The sequence below is a fragment of the Euprymna scolopes genome, chromosome 24 (assembly GCF_053919585.1).
Source record: "Euprymna scolopes isolate OS-2025 chromosome 24, ASM5391958v1, whole genome shotgun sequence".
NCBI classification, from domain to species: domain Eukaryota; kingdom Metazoa; phylum Mollusca; class Cephalopoda; order Sepiida; family Sepiolidae; genus Euprymna; species Euprymna scolopes.
Genome location: NC_136505.1, coordinates 94,443,690 through 94,467,897, shown reverse-complemented (window position 1 = coordinate 94,467,897; position 24,208 = coordinate 94,443,690). Strand labels below are relative to the sequence as shown.

Genomic DNA, 24,208 nt, shown 5'->3' with positions numbered 1-24,208 from the left:
TTCTAAGAAGTCTACTCTCACCTGTGCAGTTCTAAGAAGTCTACTCTCACCTGTGCAGTTCTAAGACGTCTACTCTCACCTGTGCAGTTCTAAGAAGTCTTCTCTCACCTGTGCAGTTCTTAGAAGTTTACTCTCAAATGTGCAGTTCTCAGAAGTCTACTCTCAACTGTGCAGTTCTAGGAAGTCTACTATCACCTGGTCAGTTCTAAGAAGTCTACTCTCACCTGTGCAGTTCTTAGAAGTCTACTCTCAACCGTGCAGTTCTAAGAAGTCTACTTTCAACTGTGCAGTCCTAAGAAGTTTACTCTCGCCTGTGCAGTTCTAAGAAGTCTACTCTAACCTGTGCAGTTCTAAGAAGTCTACGCTAACCTGTGCAGTTCTTAGAAGTCTACTGTCACCTGTGCAGTTCTAAGAAGTCTACTCTCAACTGTGCAGTTCTAAGAAGTTTACTCTAAACTGTGCAGTTCTAAGAAGTCTACTCTCACCTGTGCAGTTCTAAGAAGTCTACTCTCATCTGTGCAGTTCTAAGAAGTCTTCTCTATACTGCGCAGTTCTAAGAAGTTTCCTCTCAAATATGCAGTTCTAAGAAGTCTACTCTCCAACTGTGCAGTTCTAAGAAGTCTACTCTCACCTGTGCAGTTCTTAGAAGTTTACTCTCAACTGTGCAGTTCTAAGAAGTCTACTCTCACCTGTGAAGTTCTAAGAAGTCTACTCTCACCTGTGCAGTTCTAAGAAGTCTACTCTCACCTGTGCAGTTTTAAGAAGTCTACTTTTAACTGTGCAGTTCTAAGAAGTTTACTCTCGCCTGTGCAGTTCTAAGAAGTCTACTCTCAACTGTGCAGTTCTAAGAAGTATACGCTAACTTGTGCAGTTCTTAGAAGTCTACTCTCACCTGTGCAGTTATAAGAAGTCTTCTCTCAACTGTGCAGTTCTAAGAAGTTTACTCTAAACTGTGCAGTTCTTAGAAGTCTACTCTCACCTGTGCAGTTCTAAGAAGTCTACTCTCAACTGTGCAGTTCTAAGAAGTCTTCTCTATACTGTGCAGTTCTAAGAAGTTTCCTTTCAAATGTGCAGTTCTAAGAAGTCTACTCTCAACTGTGCAGTTCTAAGAAGTCTACTCTCAACTGCGCAGTTCTAAGAAGTCTACTCTCAACTGTGCAGTTCTAAGAAGTCCACTCTCACCTTTGCAGTTCTAAGAAGTTTCCTCTCACCTGTGAAGTTCTAAGAAGTCTACTCTCACCTGTGCAGTTCTAAGAAGTCTTCTCTATACTGTGCACGTCTAAGAAGTCTACTCTCACCTATGCAGTTCTAAGACGTCTACTCTCAACTGTGCAGTTCTAAGAAGTCTACTCTCACCTGTGCAGTTCTAAGAAGTTTACTCTCAACTGTGCAGTTCTAAGAAGTCTACTCTCACCTGTTCAGTTCTTAGAAGTCTACTCTCAACTGTACAGTTCAAAGAAGTCTACTCTCGCCTGTGCAGTTCTAAGAAGTCTACTCTCACCTGTGCAGTTCTAAGGAGTTTACTCTCACCTGTGCAGTTCGAAAAAGTATACTATCAATTGTGCAGTTCTGTCTTCTCTCACCTGTGCAGTTCTGTCTTCCTTCACCTGTGCAGTTCTAAGAAGTCTACTCTCAACTGCGCAGTTCTAAGAAGTCTACTCTCAACTGTGCAGTTCTAAGAAGTCCACTCTCACCTTTGCAGTTCTAAGAAGTTTCCTCTCACCTGTGAAGTTCTAAGAAGTCTACTCTCACCTGTGCAGTTCTAAGAAGTCTTCTCTATACTGTGCACGTCTAAGAAGTCTACTCTCACCTATGCAGTTCTAAGACGTCTACTCTCAACTGTGCAGTTCTAAGAAGTCTACTCTCACCTGTGCAGTTCTAAGAAGTCTACTCTCAACTGTGCAGTTCTAAGAAGTCTACTCTCACCTGTTTAGTTCTTAGAAGTCTACTCTCAACTGTACAGTTCAAAGAAGTCTACTCTCGCCTGTGCAGTTCTAAGAAGTCTACTCTCACCTGTGCAGTTCTAAGGAGTTTACTCTCACCTGTGCAGTTCGAAAAAGTATACTATCAATTGTGCAGTTCTGTCTTCTCTCACCTGTGCAGTTCTGTCTTCCTTCACCTGTGCAGTTCTAAGAAGTCTAATCTGAACTGTGCAGTTCTAAGAAGTCTTCTATCAACTGTGCAGTTCTAAGAAGTTTACTCATGAATGTGCAGTTCTAAGAAGTCTACTCTCAACTGTGCAGTTCTAAGAAGTCTACTCTCACCTGGTCAGTTCTAAGAAGTCTACTCTCACCTGTGCAGTTCTAAGAAGTCTACTCTCACCTGTGCAGTTCTAAGAAGTCTACTCTCAACTGTGCAGTCCTAAGAAGTTTACTCTCACCTGTTCAGTTCTAAGAAGTCTATTCTCAACTGTGAAGTTCTAAGAAGTCTACTCTCAACTGTGCAGTTCTAAGAAGTCTACTCTCAACTGTACAGTTCTAAGAAGTCTACTCTCAACTGTGCAGTTCTAAGAAGTCTACTCTCGCCTGTGCAGTTCTTAGAAGTCTACTTTCACCTGTGCAGTTCTAAGAAGTCTACTCTAACCTGTGCAGTTCTTAGAAGTCTACTCTCAACTGTGCAGTTCTAAGAAGTCTTCTCTATACTGTACAGTTCTAAGAAGTCTACTCTCACCTGTGCAGTTCTAAGAAGTCTACTCTCAACTGTGCAGTTCTAAGTAGTCTACTCTCAACTGCGCAGTTCTCAGAAGTCTACTCTCAACTGTGCAGTTATTAGAAGTTTACTCTCACTTGTGTATTTCTAAGAAGTTTACTCTCACCTGTGCAGTTCTAAGAAGTCTACTCTCATCTGTGCAGTTCTATGAAGTCTTCTCTTTACTGTGCAGTTCTAAGAAGTCTACTCTCAACTGTGCAGTTCTAAGAAGTCTACTCTCACCTGTGCAGTTCTAAGAAGTCTTCTCTTACCTGTGCAGTTCTAAAAAATTTACTCTCGCCTGTGCAGTTCTAAGAAGTCTACTCTCAACTGTGCAGTTCTAAGAAGTCTACTCCCAACTGTGCAGTTCTAAGAAGTTTACTCTCACCTGTGCAGTTCTAACAAGTCTTCTCTCACTTGGAAACAATCTGCTTTATTCAACAGAAAGGGAGTCATCTTTCATCGTGATAATGCTCGTCCTGCTCAACACTACTGACCAAAAGTCTTTTAGAATTTAGTTGAGAAATATTGCCTCATTTTTTTTTTTTTTTTTTTTACATGAGGCTCACCACTTACCAAGACTCGAAGGCCACTCAGGGATAAGGGTTATTGCGTGTACAGTAATCAATGAGATAGTATTGCAGTAATCATTAGTATTGGGGGTTTGATAAAGTGTCTTACTTAAGGGGACGTTTTGTCAGGAGCAAGCGGCAGAGAGTTCCACTGGCGTGCAGTTCTAAGAAAGAAGCTTTGCTCATGGAATCTACGTTTGGATTAAGGCACAGATAAAGAGTGGGGAAAATCATTGACAGTAGTTTCAGCCAGACGGGTGTTTCTCGCGAAAGTTTGGCGAGGGGGACGTGGGATTGGAGCTCAGACGAGCCCCTGCCATGGAAATAACGATAGAACAAAGACAGGGTCGCAACGTCCCTTCTGTGGGAGAGAGGCTGCAGAGAAGAGAAAAGGGCATCCCCCACTAAACCACGAAGTCTATTTTGTACTCTGTCAAGGCAGGATAGGCTGTTTTTAGCAGCTCCTGCCCAGATGTGGCAGCAGTACTCCATCATTGGACGTACTTGGCTTTTATATAGATAGAGAATTGCATCAGTAGTGAGATATCTTCTGGAGCGGTAGAAGGATCCCACCATTTTCCCAGCGTCCCTGGCAACAGATTTGATGTACGTGTTCCATTTCAGATCAGGAGTAAAGGTCAATCCCAGAAGCTTGTCAAAACATGGAGCCTCCCCAAGACGAGAGCCATCCATTTCAATTGATGCCAGATGGGGATCAGAGCGTTGATGATGTAAAGATAGAAGCTTGGTTTTGGATGAATTAAAAGTGACCAGCCACCTCTTCCCCCATTGTACCACGTGCTCAAGATCAGAGGAGAGAGAATTAGAGAGAAATTTGTCATTTACGGCCTTTGATATGTTGCCATAGATGGTCGTGTCATCAGCATAGACGTCAACAAATGATTTAAGTATGTGTTTTGGGAGATCATTGATGTAGATCAGGAAGAGAGTTGGGCCCAGGATGGACCCTCTTGCATATACTCTCGATCTACCTCCCTCAGATTATCACTTATTTCGAGGATTACAAAACCCATTTAGTTGGTCTTAGATTAACATACCGAGGTGAATGAACATAAGTTAGATTCATATTTTACATCAAAACCTAAAGAATTTTTTAAGTGGAGTATTTATAAACTCGTTGGCCGACGGAATCAATAATACAGATCCAAAGTTATTGTTATGAATAAAATTTTTTCAAAAGCACACAGTTTTTCAAGATAAAATTTTGAATCAACAAAAACTTTTGCACCGATCTGCTATGCCCTTCTAATCTCTCATTTGCCCTTATAGTAATGGATAACCGCCAAACTATTAAGTTTATTCTTATAGTGATGACTATTATCACAAAATATAGTATAGTTGTCATAATAGTAATGGTTACCACTTAATCTATTATGTAAATCTCACCTGTCTGTTTAAGCGACGGATTTTCACGAGATCCATATCGTTTTAAATTTCGACCCTTCGGACGACAAATATCGAAAAATTGGCTATAAACATTAATTCCTTCGCCCTCAACTGGGCACATTGCTACAAAGAGGGGGTTGCTTTTTTCACCGATATTTTGGAAAGTCAGCACCACTTTTCGATTGACTAACCTTAATTTAAACCTTTGTCAATTCTGGTTTGGCAATGGACACAACGGCAAAAACGTCACGTTTTTTTTTCACGTTCTTTTCCTCCTTCGCGGTACGGGTTCGAGCCTGCCAGCCTACTTATATATTTTTTTTTGTTTTTGCTCAACACACGCCTCCAAACACCCGGGCAACGCCGGACACCCAGGCTACTCTATCATATAAATCGGGTGTTTTTTTTTTATTATTATTATTATTCAAGATAAAATTTCAAAACAACAAAAACTTTTGCACCGATCTGATACGGCCTCCTAATCTCTTATTTGCCCTTATAGTAATGGATAACCTCCAAACTATAAAAGTTGCCCTTAAAGTAATGGAAAACCTCCAAACTATAAAATTTGTCCTTATAGTGATGACTATTCCCACAAAATATAGTATAGTTGTTATTATTGTTATATAAATCAGTTGTTTTTTTTATTTTCAAATTAAATTTTCAAATTTGCAAAATCTTTTGCGCCAACCTAATACAACAGTTTCTCACTTTTACGCAGTCCTTTGCGCTATTGTTATATTCTGCAACATTTTTTAAACTGTATTGCTTGGGCTGTATTTATTTGCTTCCCCACTGAGCAAATTAGGCACAAGGCCGTTTTTTTAATGTGGAGAGAGTGGGGAAGCGAGAAGGGGAAAGGGGACCAGCTTCCGAGAGGTGGGAAATGGGGAGCTGGATAGTGAAGGCCATTTGGTTTATAGGGTTGCCCCTACATAGACCAAAAGATTGCCACAAGGGTAATGGTCTTTGATTGCAGTATCTGCCGGAACAGATGGTATTTATTTGCTCCCCCACCGAGCAAATTAGGCACAAGGCCAATTTTTAATGTGAGGAGTGAAGGAAGGGGGAAGGGGAAAAGGGGACCAGCTCCCGAGAGGTGGGAAATGGGAGCTGGTTAAAGGTCAGGCATGTGGGGTCGCCCCCACATCTGGTCCTTGCTAGTCATAGCTTGCAGTATCTGCCGGAACAGATACTACACTTTGATCTTGGCCCGTGTTGTATTGCTTGGGCAGTCGAGGACAGACTGGACTTATTTGCTTCACCACTGAGCAAATTAGACACAAGACCGTTTTTTAATGTGGAGAGAGAGGGAGGGGGATGGGAAAAGGGGGCCTGCTCCCGAGAGGTGGGAAATGGGAGCTGGATAGTGAAGTCAATTTTGTATATAGGATTGCCCCACACGGACCAAAAGATTGCCACAAGGACAATGGTCTTTGATTGCAGTATCAGCCGGAAAGATACTACACTTTGATCTTGGCCTGAAGGCCACAAAGGTGCCCCCGCGAAAGGGGGTGGGCCGACTGGGTAGTCGAGGACAGAAGGCAGTGTTGCATTATATATTCCACCTCTGTATATTCGTAGATGAACCGGTCATGGCAACTTTTGGTTGTCCCATCACTATTCTCGGGCGATTGAGGGTTTTCGAGTAGTCCGCAGCTTCATTCTGGCCTCTTCCTGAGATGTAGTTAGGGGTTCCACATGCTCGAGGAAGCTTCTCCTTAACTTCAGCTGTTTGACTACTATTTCACGTCCATGAAGGTGATAGCTTTTGTGATCTCAACTCTATTCTGTCTACTGCGAAACTGCAGTAGAAATAAATAAACATATCATGCACGCATGTGATTATAAAACCGAGGAACGCCTACGAATGCCCTGACGTTTGAGGCGAGCGACAATTGCACGCGATTCATTCGCACGTGTTGATTGTCGGAAAACAGAGGTGGGAGGAGGGGGAGGAATGATCACCGCGGGCTCGCGAAAGTCAATAAAACGAACGTGTTTACATTTGCGAGGTGACACTTGGCGGAATATAAAAATAATTAATACATGCCAACTCGAACGATCAGTACAGCGTATAAAGTTAACCGAACTGCACACATGCACACGCATAATATATATATATATATATATATATATATATATATATATATATATATATATATATATATATATATATATATATACTAGCATTACAGCCCGGCGTTTCCCGGGTGTTTGAAGGTGTATGTTGAGCAAAAAAAAAAAAAAAAAAAGTGGTAGTACGAACGCAGGCTCGCACCCGTTACGCAAAGGAGGAAAAGAACGGGGGAAAAACCTGGCGTCTTTGCTGTTACGAACACCGCCAAACCGGAAGTGACGCAGGTTTAAATAAAGGATAGACAATCGACAAGAAGAGGAAAAAGCGACCCCCCCTGTTGAAAAGTGCCCAATTGAAGGTGAAGAAATTAATGTTTTTAGCCAATTTTTCGATATTTGTCGTATAAAAGGTCGAACTTCAAAACGATACTGATCTTGGTAAAATCCGTCACCTCTGTCGAAAGTTTTAAGCAGACATGCAAACATACATACATACATACATTTATATATTGGTAACTAAAAATTTTCGACCCAAACCGATTAAAAAGCTTGCCCTATCTCTGAATACACTTTATGCAAAGTTTCAAATGTTTAGACCAGAAATTGTCTGAGTAATTTTGTAGAGACCGCAGAGGTCATTTTTTTTTTTCTGGGCTGGAACTGGAAGTTGTTTGACTATGGAAATGATGTGTATATATATATATATATATATATATATATATATATCCGTTCTACAGCATATGTTCTAGATGGCCGCCATTTAGCTTTCGTTTTTTGGGGGTCACCCTGTATATATATATATATATATATATATATATATATATATATATATATATATATTAACATGTTTTATTAACTATTTGCTCTTATATATATATTTATGTGCATGTATATATATATATATATATATATATATTTGTGTGCATATATATATATATATATATATTTGTGTGCATATATATATATATATATATATATATATATTTGTGTGCATATATATATATATATTTGTGTGCATATATATATATATATATATATTTGTGTGCATATATATATATATATATATATATATATATATATATATATATATATATATATATATATATATATATATATATGGGTGCCCGGCGTTGCCCGGGTGTGAGGTGTAAGCTGAGCAAAAAAAAGAAAAAAGAAAAAAAAGTCAATTGTTTTAAATTTGACCCCTATTATGACACTTTAACATTTATTGTTTAGGGCTCTACTTGAGTTATTAAGTTAGATCCCTGTCCAAGGAACCTATATCTAAAATTTCAAGTGTTTAGACCCAAAGTTTTCGGAGGAGTTTGGTAGAGTTCTCAAAGTCAAATCGTTGAACTTTGACCCTTTAACAGCAAAATTTCCGGCCGAAAACCGATCAGATAGATTTTCCCAAATCTCAGTGCCCTGTATATAAAATTTCGAGTCTATAGACTAAAAATTGACAGAGTTATTGCGTAGGGAAATGTACACAGACAGACAGACAGACAGATACACCGACACGTTCACTTTTATAGATATACTAGCATTTCGGCCCGGCGTTGCCCGGGTGTTTGAATGTGCTGTTTAACAAAAAAAAAAAAAAAAAAAGTGGTAGTAGGAAGGCAGGCTCGAACCCCTACCGCGAAGGAGGAAAAGAACGGGGTAAAAACCTGATGTCTATGCTGTTACGACCACCGCCAAACCGGAAGCGAAATTTTTTAAAATTAAGGCTAGACAATCTAAAGGAGAGGATAACTTTCAAAAATCTCGGCGAAAAAGTGACCTCCCCTCCTGTACAAAAGTGCCTAGTTGAAGATGAAGATATTAATGTTTTTAGCCAACTTTTCGATATTTGTCGTCTGATAGGTCGAACTTCAAAACGATACTGATCTTGTGAAAATCCATCGCCTCTGTCGAAAGTTTAAGGCAGACATGCAAACAGACATACATACATACATTTATATATTGGTAACTAAAGATTTTCGCCCTAAACCGATTAAAAAGCTTGCTCTATCTCTGAATACGCTTTATGTAAAATTTCGAATGTTTAGATAGAGACCGCAGACGTCAATTTTTTTAAAACTTTGAACCCTATTATGACCCCTTAGCATCTATTGTTTTGGGCTCAAATCAAGTTATTATGTCCAAGTAACCTATATCTAAAATTTCAAGTGTTTAGACACAAAATTGTCAGAGGAGTTTGGTTGAATTCTCAAAGGTCAAATCGTTGAACTTTGACCCCTTACCAGTCAAATTTCTGGCCGAAAACGGATTACAAATATTTTCCCAAATCTCAGTACCATGTATATCAAATTTCGAGTCTGTAGATTTAAAATTGACAGAGTTATTGCGTAGGGAAATGTACACAGACAGACACACAGACAGACACACAGACAAACACACATACACGTTCACTTTTATATATCTATAATATAAAGCTGAATGTGTGTGTGTGTGTGTGTGTGTGTGTGTGTGTGTGTGTGTGTGTGTGTGTGTGTGTGTGTGTGTGTGTAGTCACGAATAGGCTCCTATATGGTTGACTATTTTTAAAAACTGATTACATATAATGATAGAAGATGTATCGAGACACAGGAATGGGTATGCTTGATCTGGTAGAACGGTGGTTCATTAAAATTGTGGGGTCTGTGTTCGCGCCTGGTCTACAAAGTATGGAAATAAAAAATTTAAAAATTAAAAAAAAAACGTTTACAAGTGTTTTTGATATAGATGTACATAAGAATACTTTGATAAGTACGTTTTAACTTAAATAGGGATGGTATGATAAAATTGTTGTGTCTGCGTTCGCGCCTGGCCTCCATAGAATGGAAATAGACACAAACTTTAATAAAGACTTTTCATATCTATCTGTGTAAGTATACTTTGATAGTTATGTTTCAGTTTGAAGAAATATGGTATAATACAATTATGGGGGTGTTCGTTCGCACCTGACCTCCATAGAATGGAAATATGTCACAAAGTTTAACAAGGTTTTTTAATATAGATCCATAAAATATTGTGATAAGTGTTTCAGTGTGAACAGGTATGGTATAATAAATTATGGGGCTTATCTATTTTATTTTTACTTTCATCATATTTTGCTTTGGTTTTGATACCCCCAAATTCGAAGGTATCTCATTACAACCCTTCGTTTTCATAACCTATCATACTTTCATAAATTAGTGTCCATTTTCTGTAGGCTGTTTTTGAACCCAGTCAACGACGGGTACTTTTGCTAATATATATATATATATATATATATATATATATATATATATATATATATATATATATACCACTAAATTCGAAGCTACCTCTTTTTACAATAGATAACCCCCATAATTTATTATACCATACCTGTTTTATGTAATGCTAATACATCCATATAATTAAATAATTAATTAAGTATCCCAATTGTTTAAATCTACCACTGAACACTAACTAAGCCCAAAATACTAATTTTCCATAATAACACAACGCTTCAAAGGCAGATAAAGAAAAAACATTTCTTTCCTAATTATATATATATATATAAATACACACACACACGCATATATATATATATATACTTGTGTGTGGGCGGTGTTGTATGTGTGTATGTGTGTTCTCTGTAGAGGCTAATTTACTAGACTAATAAAAAATCAATATAAATTAGGAAATATACACATCACTACCCCTTGCAGTACATTCTTACAATTAATATACGTAAAGATAGATATGGAACAAATCGAATAAAATAAATACCCAAGCTCTGATCGTCATTTCTCTAATACACTTTCTGCAGTATTACATTCGAACTTAATATTTCAATTTAAATATTTAACTGTACCTATTCCCTAATATATATTGGAAAATATCCAACTAAGGAGTCCCAATAACAATAGCAATCAAACAGATAATTTCATAATAGATAAAAATGGCTGACTTGTGTTTGCTTATGATTACATTTCACAATTAGAAAATTAATTTGGAAGAGTCTCTGCATAAATGTTCAAAGAAATTAAGAATGCTAAGGAATCAATAATGCATTGAACAAAACCCTAACAGAAATTTATACAAAATATTAAGAAGAAATAAACTAGGTGATCTTTGGTGAATTTTTTAAATTCTTTAGAAAATCCTCCGAAAATTCTTTAGATTAAAATACACTTTTTCTATATGAAAACTTAAATAATAAAAAAAACTGTAACAAAAGAAAATAAAAGAAATGAAATAAGTAAATGATAATAATTATTAATCGGAACAAAAACTAATATATAAAATTACTAATAAATAAATGCATTAAAATTTAAAACACAAACTATACATGTACATATGCTTGTGTGCGTGTTTTGCGTGTATTTCTGTACATATATATATATATACATATGTATTTTTGTGCGTGTTTATATGTGTGCGTATGTATGTATGTATGTATGTACCATAAAGCGGAAGACCATTACCCGCATTAAGCTGGTCTGCAGTTTAATTTGTTGCTGGCTATCTTGCTCTTGCTTGTTGCTGGATCTCAACATTTTGAACCGAGAGAGAGACTTAGCTGTCGTACAAAGCTAAGATTCTGTAACATCATTTGTGTATAGATACCCCCTCAGGCATTTGTCTATAAAAATGGTCCTGTGGCGATGGAAGTCATTTTCGGGCTCATGGACTTTAAGTGTCTGAGGGAGTTGCACTCGTCTGACAAGACGTTGCAATCATCATGTATGTATGTATGTATGTATGTATAGAAAAAAATGAAAGTTTAAATTACAACTATTTGATAAGCTTATATATTTTAATTTATTAAAATACTAGCAGGGGTACCTGGCGTTGCCCGGTTGTTTGGACGTGTGTGTGTGTGTGTAAGGGAGGGGGTAAAGTAAAGAATATTAAAGAAAAAGAAAATGATGTTAAACTTCATTAAAAACTTAAGATGGAAATGTTCTAGAACCTTAATGTGCCTCTGTTGGGTCGTCCACGTTTCTGCAGCATATGGAAGCACTGCGACAACATACGCCATATACACATCCACCTTAGTCTTAATGGTGAGTCCACGATCACTCCACACTCTCTTCTCCAGTCTCCCAAATGCAACAGAATCCTTTTAAAATCTGGCGTATATCTCGAAATCCAAGGAGCCATCCCTGGATAATACAATTCCAAAGTAGACAAAAACATTCACCACTTTAGGTCTAGTATCATTAAATAAGATGTTTGGCTCAATGTATTCCTCTCCAGGCGAAGGCGTAAACACCACCTTAATTTTCTTCAAGCTAATTGGAGCCCGAAAGCATCACAGGCTCGTCAAAAGTAGTCCAGAATCACAAAAATCTGCAAAAGATGTTCCATGATCAGATCTTGGAACACTTTTGATTTTGCATTAAATCTCCTAAGGTTAAAAACTATTCCAGATGTCCTGAAGGGTAATAGGACACCTACGTCACAACTTGAGAATGCATAACTCAAAAGAAACGCAAAATAGATAGAAAAATATAGAAAAAAAGATAGATATAATATATATATATATATATATATATATATATAAAGAGAGAGAGAGAGAGAGAGAGAGAGAGAGAGAGAGAGAGAGAGAGAGAGAGAGATTTGTTTACATACATCGTCAGTGTTATCTGCATTTTATTTGGAGCATACACACCTACGCATACACACCTACGCATACTTCTTAATCTGTAAGTCAATAAAGACTCGGTGTTTTTCTCACACTTTTAACGCATTCAAACTCTTCATTCAAATTTTCTCTAGGTCAGATTGACCTTGCGTGATTGTTGGTTGAAAATATGCGAGTTGTTTCTGAAAACTAACAGGACAGTGTAGGGTCGATTAAGCTACACTGAATATTCCGCGTTTCATCCACTGCATAAGCCTGAAGAATCCTAGAGTGGATGAAACGCGGAATATTCAGTGTAACTTAATCGCCATATATATATATATATATATATATATATATATATATATATATATATATATATATATAGGGTGACACCCAAAAAACGGGTTCCAACTCTAATTAGGCCCCGTTTCTTAGTGTTTTGTCCGAATGAAATGAAACTTTGGTCATAACTAGTTTATTATATTCAAAACATCACATCAAAACACTAGGGTCTTTGGCCTTTTTTTCTCCGTTGACTGTAAAATGCTCAGAAAAACAATTGAATGTCCTCTGTTTTTTTTTTGGTCACTCTGTATATATATATATATATATATATATATATATATATATATATATATATATATATATATATATATATAATCATTTACTATATCACTATATATTTATTGATATAGACTAAATTACATGGTCGCGACACTGGACATGCTAATGTTTCGGACAGATGGTCGGACATGACCACATGTCCTCGTCAGGCGAGTTAATAAGGTTTGTTTTCTACGGAGGATATCCAGTTGTTAAATGAAGCGATAAATGAACTCTATTTGTTTAAAAAATGAGATATTTTCAAATTTAGAGGAAGAAGGCGCTATGTGACATATATAGATATCAACTGCTGAAAGTGAAGGCAGAACAAAAGAAGGGGAAAGAAAAGAAGAAAAAGAAAAACAAATCAAGATTGTCAATGTAAAGGGCGAGGGAAAGAGTTATTAGGAAATCATTAGACGGAAAGACAGATAGATACAGAGAGAGAGAGAGAAAGAGAGAGAGAGCGAGAAAGAGAGGGAGGGGTGAACGTAAATGAATCTAAAGATGAACAAGATAATAGAGCAGAAGAGGCGGGATCCAGGATAACAGCCTAGTAACAGCATAATCTAATGCATCACACACACACACACACACACACACACACACACACACACACACACACACACACGTACATATATATATATATATATATATATATATATATATATATATATATATATATATATATATATATACTAACAGTTCCAGCCCGGCTTTGTTCGGACCCTATGTACTTTTCAAAATTTTATGTACATATGTATATATATATTAAATAGTCTGACACATGTCCAGCTAACCTACATCTACATTTCAAGTCTTTAGACCCAAAATTGGCAGAGGAGTTTGGTAGAGTCTGCAAAAGTACACTCTTTCAACTTTGATGTCTTAGCAGCCAAAATTTCGCACAAAAACTGATTAAAAAGCTTGCTGCATGTCTGAATACTCTTTATGTAAAATTTTAAATGTTTACACCCCCAAAATTGGCTGAATACTTTGCTAGAGACCGCAAAGGTGATTTATTTTTTTAACTTTCACTCCTTGGCCTCCAAATTTTCAGCCAAAACCCGATTAAAAAGCTTGCTCTATATCTGAATACACTTTATGTAGAATTTCAAATGTTTAGACCAAAAACTGGCTAGGTAATTTGATAGAGACCGCAGAGGTCAAATTTTTTGTTAACTTTGACCCCAATTTTGACCCCTTAACATTTATAGTTTTGAGCTCAAATCAAATTAAAAAGTTTGATCTATGTCCAAGTAACCTACATCTAAAATTTCAAGTGTTTAGAACCAAAATTGCAGAGGAATTTAATAGATATTTCAAAGGTCAAATTATTGAATTTTGACCCCTTGACATGGAAATTTCTGTCGAAAACAAATTAAAAAGATTTCCCCAAATCTCAATAGCCCTTATGTTAAATTTCGAGTCTGTAGACTGAAAATTGACAGAGTAGTTTAGTAAGGAAAAGTACCGCACACGGACAATTTCACTTTATATATAAATGTTCGCCAAAAACCGATTTAAAAGCTTGCCCTATGTCTGAATACACCTTATGTAAAATTTTAAATGTTTAGACTAAAAATTGGCTGAGAAGTCAATTATTTTAATTTGACTCTATTTTTTACCCGTTATCATTTATCGTTTTGAGCTCAAATCAATTTAAAAAGTTTAATCCATGTCGAAGCAATCTACATCTAAAATTGCGTGTATTTCTGTACATATATATATATATACATATGTATTTGTGTGCGTGTTTATATGTGTGCGTATGTATGTATGTATGTATGTATGTACCATAAAGCGGAAGACCATTACCCGCATTAAGCTGGTCTGCAGTTTAATTTGTTGCTGGCTATCTTGCTCTTGCTTGTTGCTGGATCTCAACATTTTGAACCGAGAGAGAGAGAGACTTAGCTGTCGTACAAAGCTAAGAATCTGTAACATCATTTGTGTATAGATACCCCCTCAGGCATTTGTCTATAAAAATGGTCCTGTGGCGATGGAAGTCATTTTTTGGGCTCATGGACTTTAAGTGTCTGAGGGAGTGGCACTCGTCTGACAAGACGTTGCAATCATCATGTATGTATGTATGTATGTATGTATGTATGTATGTATGTATAGAAAAAAATGAAAGTTTAAATTACAACTATTTGATAAGCTTATATATTTTAATTTATTAAAATACTAGCAGGGGTACCTGGCGTTGCCCGGTTGTTTGGACGTGTGTGTGTGTGTAAGGGAGGGGGGTAAAGTAAAGAATATTAAAGAAAAAGAAAAACTTAATATGGAAATGTTCTAGAACCTTAATGTGCCTCTGTTGGGTCGTCCACGTTTCTGCAGCATATGGAAGCACTGCGACAACATACGCCATATACACATCCACCTTAGTCTTAATGGTGAGTCCACGATCACTCCACACTCTCTTCTCCAGTTTCCCAAATGCAAGAGAATCCTTTTAAAATCTGGCGTATATCTCGAAATCCAAGGAGCCATCCCTGGATAATACAATTCCAAAGTAGACAAAAACATTCACCACTTTAGGTCTAGTATCATTAAATAAGATGTTTGGCTCAATGTATTCTTCTCCAGGCGGAGGCGTAAACACCACCTTAATTTTCTTCAAGCTAATTGGAGCCCGAAAGCATCACAGGCTCGTCAAAAGTAGTCCAGAATCACAGTGTGGGCGAGAAAGTCTTCATCATCAGCAAAAGATGTTCCATGATCAGATCTTGGAACACTTTTGATTTTGCATTAAATCTCCTAAGATTAAAAACTATTCCAGATGTCCTGAAGGGTAATAGGACACCTACGTCACAACGTGAGAATGCATAACTCAAAAGAAACGCAAAATAGATAGAAAAATATAGAAAAAAAGATATATATATAATATATATATATATATATATATATATATATATATATATATATATAAAGAGAGAGAGAGAGAGAGAGAGAGATATTTGTTTACATACATCGTCAGTGTTATCTGCATTTTATTTGGAGCATACACACCTACGCATACACACCTACGCATACTTCTTAATCTGTAAGTCAATAAAGACTCGGTGTTTTTCTCACACTTTTAACGCATTCAAACTCTTCATTCAAATTTTCTCTAGGTCAGATTGACCTTGCGTGATTGTTGGTTGAAAATATGCGAGTTGTTTCTGAAAACTAACAGGACAGTGTAGGGTCGATTAAGCTACACTGAATATTCCGCGTTTCATCCACTGCATAAGCCTGAAGAATCCTAGAGTGGATGAAACGCGGAATATTCAGTGTAACTTAATCGCCATATATATATATATATATATATATATATATATATATATATATATATATATATATATATATAGGGTGACACCCAAAAAACGGGTTCCAACTCTAATTAGGCCCCGTTTCTTAGTGTTTTGTCTGAATACACCTTATGTAAAATTTTAAATTTTTAGACTAAAAATTGGCTGAGAAGTCAATTATTTTTATTTGACTCTATTTTTTACCCGTTATCATTTATCGTTTTGAGCTCAAATCAATTTAAAAAGTTTGATCCATGTCGAAGCAATCTACATCTAAAATTTCAAGTGTTTAGACGCAAAATTGGCGGATAAATTTTGTAGAGTCTTCAAAGGTCAAATGCTTGAACTTTGACCTCTTGACAGCCAAATTTCTGGCTGAAAACCGATTAAAAAGATTTCCCCAAATCTCACTACCCTTATGTCAAATCTCCAGTCTGTAGACTGAAAATTTACAGAGTAATTTTGTAGTGAAATTTATGTAAAATTTCAAATGTTTAGACCCAAAATTGGCTTAATAGTTTGCTAAAGACCGCAAAGGTAAAATATTTTGGACTTTGACACCTTGGAAGCCAAATTTTCAGAAAAAATGATTAAAAAGCTTGCCCTATGTCTGAATACACTTTATGTAAAATTTATAATGTGTAGACTAAAAATTGGCTGAGTAATTTGGTCGAGATCGCAGAGGTCAATTTTTTTTTAACTTTGACCCCAATTATGACCCCTTAACATTTATTGTTTTGGGCTCAAATCAAATTATAAAGTTAGATCCATGTCCAATTAACCTATATCTAAAGTTCAAGTGTTTAGACCCAAAATTGGCGGAGGAGTTTGGTAGAGTTCTCAAAGGTCAAATCGTTGTACTTTGACCCCTTAACAGCCAAATTTATGGCCGAAAATCGATTAAAAAGATTTTCCTAAATCTCAATACCCCTTATCTCGAGTCTGTAGACTGAAAATTTACAGTTATTTAGTATGGAAGTGTACACACATAGACAGAAACACACAGACATTTTCACTTTTACATACATACATACATACATACATACATATATATATATATATATATATATATATATATATATACATATCTTTTCATTTTTTATTTTATAAGACATGAAAGATTAGTATGAAAAATTTGTTAGTTATTTTATTTTACTTGTGATAATAATAAATTTACTACGATAAAATTAAAAAATCACATCGTAGTTAAATTTATTATTTCCACAAGTAAAAGAAAATAGCTAACAAATTTTGCATACTAAATCTTGTCTTGTAAAATAAAAATGAAAAAAATATATACATTTATATATATATATATATATATATATATATATATATATATATATATATATATATATGCGTGTATGTATAAGTGTATATGTATCTAGATGTAAATATATATGTACATATATGTCTATGTATGTGTGTGTACTGCCTTAGATTATGCTGTTATTATTTGGTTTTTGCCCTGATCCCCTTACTTATCAACATGTCTTTTCTGCTCGATTATCTTGTTAAGGACAAATTTATTGTTTGACACCTCCGCTTCCCTCTCAGTAGATAGTTCATTTACGTTCACCCCCCCCCCCGATCGCCCTCTCTCACTCTTTCTTTACATTGACAATCTTGATTACACCTGATTTTGTTCTTCTTTATTTTTCATTCTCTTTTCTTTCTTTTTTTTTCTGTCTTCACATTCAATGTCTGCGGTTTATATATAACATAACTCCTTTCTCTCTAAATTTAATCGTTTTTTTTTTTTTTTTTTTAAACAAATTGTTTCCTTATCTCTTTATTTAAGAACCGGATTTCGTTTGTGGAAGACAAACTTTATTAAGTTGCTTGACAAGGACTTATGGTCTTGACCGACCATTTATTCGAAACATTAGCATGTACAGTGTCGCGACCATGTAATTTTGTCTATATCAATCAAAATATGTCCTGTGCTTTTTTTTTAGTGAGCACTCTTAATAACCTCGTAAAATTCATGAGTTTTCTAACTTGAATACCTATAACTATATATATATATATATATATATATATATATATATATATATATATGTTGTAAAAAATTTCTTTCTCACACAACTCAATTTCCTCCATGAAGAAGCAAATGAATTCCACAAACAAAAACCATACCTTTAAACGCAAAATTTATTCACAAAAACAGCAATGAAAGTTCTTTGGTTCTGGTATAGTCCTTTTTCAAAACGGTAGCCCGATTTGCTTCCATATGCATGGAGCCTTTAGTTCGAATCCCCATTGTCGGAATGTTAGTTCGTTGTTCTTTTGAATGTTCATGAATGTTCATGGTAAATTCGGCGGGAATGATGGCGCCTATAATTAGGCATAATGTGAGCCCACGGGACTCAAGAACAATGAGATAAGATCCGATATTTGGAAAATAAACATTCAGAACAGTTCTTGAATGTCATCCTCAATTAGGATAAATACAGCAATATAAGTTGTCTCTGCTTGTAGAGTTGTAGCCTTCGTTCACCAACTATTTGATGTCCATGAAGGAATTGTCTTGGCTCCCTCGAGAGAGAGGGCCGCTTAGTTGAATCTATCCCGTTCCGAATTTCTCTTAGACTGAAAAATAATAGTATGATGCAAAAGGGGCGCCAAATCAAATCACCTGACACATTCAAATTTAAACCAATCGCAAAGCGGCTACTAGAACTGTGTGGTGGCCTAAACAATAAAGATGGCGGTTGTATATGGAATTTCTCACACTATATATATATATATATATATATATATATATATATATATATATATATATATATATATTTAATTATTATAGTAAAAAATAATTATATATATAGATATATAGATATATAGATGTATAGATATATGAGCAAACAGTTAATAAAATATGTTAAAAAAACTTTGAAATGAGTTAAAAACATATTTAATCTGAAAAGGAAACGCTAGATAAATGGATAGTCCTTAATCCGCGGAGTTTCGAAGAAATACTTTCCTTCTCATCAGAGGGTAGGAATTAGCAAAATGCAGGATCGGATTTTGCATGCAGAAGTATTTGATGAAACAATAAATAAGTCAAAGATCTTACTTGAAAACAAAATAAGTTAAGCAGAGGGAATATGGTAAAGTAAAAGGTGATTACACATGAATGGATAGTCTGGTGGAAGATAAAAAATCCAGTGACGGTAAAATCCAAATGTAAAACTTCAAGAAAGTTACGGGATTTCCTTGGATTTTACTTGTACAAATGGAAATTCTTTAAGAGTCCAGAATGAGTTTACATATTGTTTCAGCAAGAGGAAGATCCTCAAAAAGAAGAGGAAATATCCAACTAGCATCCTCAGAATTCATAGATGGAGTCTATCTATCTATCTATCTATCTCTCTCTCTATATATATATATATATATATATATATATATATATATATATATATATAGAGAGAGAGAGAGAGAGAGAGAGAGTGTGTGAGAGACAGAGAGAGAGACAGAGAGAGAGAGAGAGGAAGGGGGTTACTTATCTATTAATTCTGTTTTTGATCCTTTCCAATTTCGCAATAACCATCTTCACTTTTGTCAGGAACTGGTTAATGTTATCGCTATATGTTTTGTGCGTCTTATTACTTTCAACTCCTTCTGGATTCATCGCAAGGGATAGATTAATCTGAATGGTTTTGGAGAAGTCATGTCATTTACATAAATATATATTTATTTATATATATAATAAATAAATAAAATAAATAAATAAATAAATAAGACAAACTCTAGTTAGATTAATCTATCCCTGATGAGGAATACAGAAGTATTGGCATATACTGGGACTTACAAAAAATATGGCGATCACATCAGCCAGTTCCTGCCAGAAGTGAAGATCGTTATTTGGAAGTTGGAAAGGATTACAAATAAAATTAATAGACCAAAAAAAAGTTTATTTTATTAAATGAAGTATGCTTAAAAGAAAATATCCTGCCTAAATATGTGTCTTTCGCCCATGCTCTTATATATACTAGAATAAAAATTTATCTATGGCAAGTCATCTACACAGATTCGTTCCTGTGTTTCATTTTCTACGGAAATTATCAAATATGTGTGTGTGTGTGTGTGTGTGTGTGTGTGTGTGTGTGTGTGTGTGTGTGTGTGTGTGTGTGTGTGTGTGTTGAGAAATAAAAATGAACAAACCAAGTTGTGTTCATCAACGTTTCGTCTTTATTTCGAGACTTCCTCCGGATGTATGAAATCAAGAAAAAATGCGAGCATCATGTTTTTTTTTTATATGTTTCTTTCTTGATTTCATTCATCCAGACGAGGTCTCGAAATAAAGACGAAACGTTGATGAACACATAACTCGTTTTTTTTATTACCTTTTTATTTCTCTATTTTGTCGAAATACTATTTCCATTATTTTGTCGAAATACTATTTCCATTATTTTGTCGAAATACTATTTCCATTATTTTGTCGAAATACTAAGCGAAAGACTTGATTTATGTCTTCCGCTTTTTCGTTTTAACTTATATATTGTATTTATTTGCTTCCCCACGAAAGCAAATTAGGCACAAGGCCGTTTTTAATGTGGGGTAAAAACCAGCTCCCCTAAAAGTAGAAAAAAGGGGGGCACTCTGGTTACCAAAAATAATAATTGTCCCAGTATAGAGGGGTTCCCCTTCATTGACTAGTGCAAATTACCTTAAGTGCAGCATCTGCCAGAACAGATATTGCACTTTGATCCTGGCCCGAAGGCCAAGAACAACAAAAAATAAGGCAATATATATATATATATATATATATATATATATATATATATAATATCATATTATTCATATATATATATTTATAGATATATAAAGAGAGAGAGATATTTATAGAGAGAAATTTATATACACACATACATATATATATATATATGTATATATATATATGCATATATATATATGTATATATATATATGCATAGATATTAACATATATACGTATACGTAAATAAATACATGTAAATATATAAATAAAAATATATAAAAAGAAATATATACAAATAAATATATATATATATATAATTAGATATACATACATATATATTAGTAAATATATATACACGTATTAAATTTTAATTAATATTTTTATACACACACACACACACACACACACACACACATATATATATATATATATATATATATATATATATATATATATATATATATATAGGTATATGCATCAAGAAATATATATATACTTCTTCATTTATAAATAAATATATTTATATTCATATATAAATCTAAAAAATATAAATAAATAAAATTATGTATAAATATATGCTTTGTGTGTGAATATATATATGTGTGTGTGTGTGTGTGTGTGTGTGTGTGTGTGTGTGTGTGTGTGTGTGTGTGTGTGTGTGCTAGCAGGCTGCCTGGCGTTGCCCGGTCATAAAATACGCACAAATATTTTATTCTAATTAATGCTATAAATAGAAATGCCGTAGGTATTAAATGCAAAGTTATTGTAAATTTCTTTTCAAAAATGAAGTTAAAAAACAAAAAAAAAACGGAACAAAACTTAGACATGTGCACGGGAGTATTATGTTTTTTTCTAAACATTTCACTTCTTGTAAGTAAAAAAAATATTTGAGCTGAGATCGAAACAAAAATCTAAACGCAGTAAGTCAAGTACTATAACCATTTAGCGAATTGTTCACATGACAGCTTTCTTATGTTTAGAATAAGTAGGTTTGAAAACACTTTTTAAAGATAGTTTCAAGCTGGCCTAATGGTTATTGTACTTGACTCACTGTCTGGGATATGAATAACCATTATGGATTGAGCAATAAACGTATTGGTTTCGATTTTACCGGATAATACGCAAGTTATATATTTCAAAAATAATTTTTGAAATCATTATTATATATTGGATAATAATCGATAGTAAAATTGGTTGTATTAATTATTAATAAGAAATCCGCATGTATTAAAATATAATAATTATACGTATCTTACGACCGGGCAAAGTAGAGTGGCCTGTTAGTATCTATACTCCTATAATTTGTGTGTGTGTGTGTGTGTGTGTGTGTGTGTGTGTGTGTGTGTGTGTGTGTGTGTGTGTGTGTATTAATATTCATATTAAAAACCGTTTTTTCTATTCATTTAAAAAGAAAATACAACGCAAGGACCCTTAGCGCAGTGATTCGAGTACTTGGAAAAATCAATTGTAAAAGCGATATTCTCCTGAAGGTTCAATCCTCAGTGTGGGCGACCGAAAAATAAAATTGCGAATTACTTAGGACCTCTATCCAGTCATGGCTGACGGAACGAGAGCATTCTACTCCCGTGAAGTAAATAAAGGGTTCCGTTCGAAATTTCGTCCAGATTCTCGAGTTTTGCAGAAACGTTCCCGAGTTCGACAAGATACACCTGAAGATGGCCGGTGGTTACATAGATCGAAACGTTGTGAAATGACACTGAAAATGAGAACAGTAGTCCGAAGAATCCGAATAATACGAATAATCATTCCTCATCTAAAAAATTTAGAAAGGTGATATTGATAATCTTACCTGACTTTTTCTGGTACCCTTGTCCATTGTCCGCTGGGCCGTAGCCATTCCCTCTGCAACCGTGTGTGCTGGCATTGGCGACTCCGAACTCTCCGTTACCGTTGTTTAAAGTTTTCTTAATGGTTATTGCCAAACGGTAAAGCTAGAACGTTAGATTCGCGTGATGCACTGCATTGCAAGAACCTGCACTAATGGCGGAAAGACGTCTTGGACGAGAGGGCGGGCTTGTCTTTGTTTTTAGTTTGGTTTTTTGTTTTTTTTTGTTTTTTTAGTTTTTGTTTTATAATTGAGTGGCCCTTTCTCTCTAAAGCTGCAAAACCGGACATCGAGAAAAGAGCAGGAGTAAGAGATAAAGTAGGAGACAGAGGGGGAGATGAGAAAGAGACAAAGCGTGTGAAAGTGGACAGAGGGAGAGGTGGGAAGGATGGGAAGAAAATTCAAACTCAAACCAAACAAAATTTAAAGAGCAAAAGAAAGCATGGACAAGAGATAGATTTAGAGAGAGTGGGTAAATAAAGAGAAAGAGAGAGAGAGAGAGAGAGAGAGAGGGACAGAGAGAGAAAGAAAGAGAGAAAAGAAAATGTCAGTTGCGAAACCGGTATTTTTTTAGCCACTTCCGAGAGATTTTGCGATCAGTGGCATTTGTATAGCGTAAATATGCACATTCAACGGCCATTTTGTATTTTCAATAACTCCAATCATCTCTTGTCAAATGTCGGTCGTAGATTGGTCAGCTACGATCAATTCTGAAGCGCTATTCTCTTTCGTCCGCGATTCTAAAGTTTGAAAAATAAAAACTTACGTTTGGTCTGTCACGCTCAAATTTAAACTAACATCTCCGTCCGTTTGTCGCGCTTGAATTAGAAATGTTTATATACGTCCATAAATACCTACTATACACTCTGTCTGTCCGTCAATATGACACGCTACTTTGAAATAGTACAGTAGTGTCCAAAACTAAGGGACAAAATTTTAAGACCTAATATTTGTTAGCAATAACAACTGTGAAAAGCTGAAATTTTGACAACTGGTAGTCGTTATCATCCATAATAACATGATAAAATTTGAACCATTTGCAAAGGATAGAAAAAGAATTATAACATTTATTTATTTTTAAAATATGAACGTCTAAAAGTAAGGGACAAAATTGTGAAAAAAAGCAATGTAAATAGTATGCTATATTCAAATTTTTTGATTTCTTCTAAAGAATGTCTTACTTAGTCATTTGTAAACGTTGCATCAGCCGGTACCATGGCGAAAGTCGCAAAGTAACCAAAAAGGAAAGAAATTCGAATTAACTTTTTTCAGTTGAAATGAAAGACATTTATCCATTGTACATTCCAAACTAATGCATTGGATCTGTTCACTTTGTCTGCCATGTAGTAAACAAAACCCTGCCGTCTCGACACGAGCTTAAAAGTCTTTCACGCCGGCACGCCTTACCATC

The 24,208-nt window shown here is 35.1% G+C and overlaps 1 protein-coding gene across 1 annotated transcript in view; it reads right to left on the bottom strand.

The window, feature by feature from the left end:
- The window catches only part of LOC145246855 (protein timeless-like), a 199,072-nt gene extending 176,123 nt beyond the window's left edge, over positions 1-22,949 (bottom strand). Inside the window, exon 1 of the mRNA XM_080108702.1 lies at positions 22,762-22,949. Within this exon, the coding sequence (XP_079964828.1) occupies positions 22,762-22,836 (75 nt within the window). The 5' untranslated portion in view covers positions 22,837-22,949. The remainder of the gene's footprint in view (positions 1-22,761) is intronic.
- Positions 22,950-24,208: the final 1,259 nt, after the last annotated feature.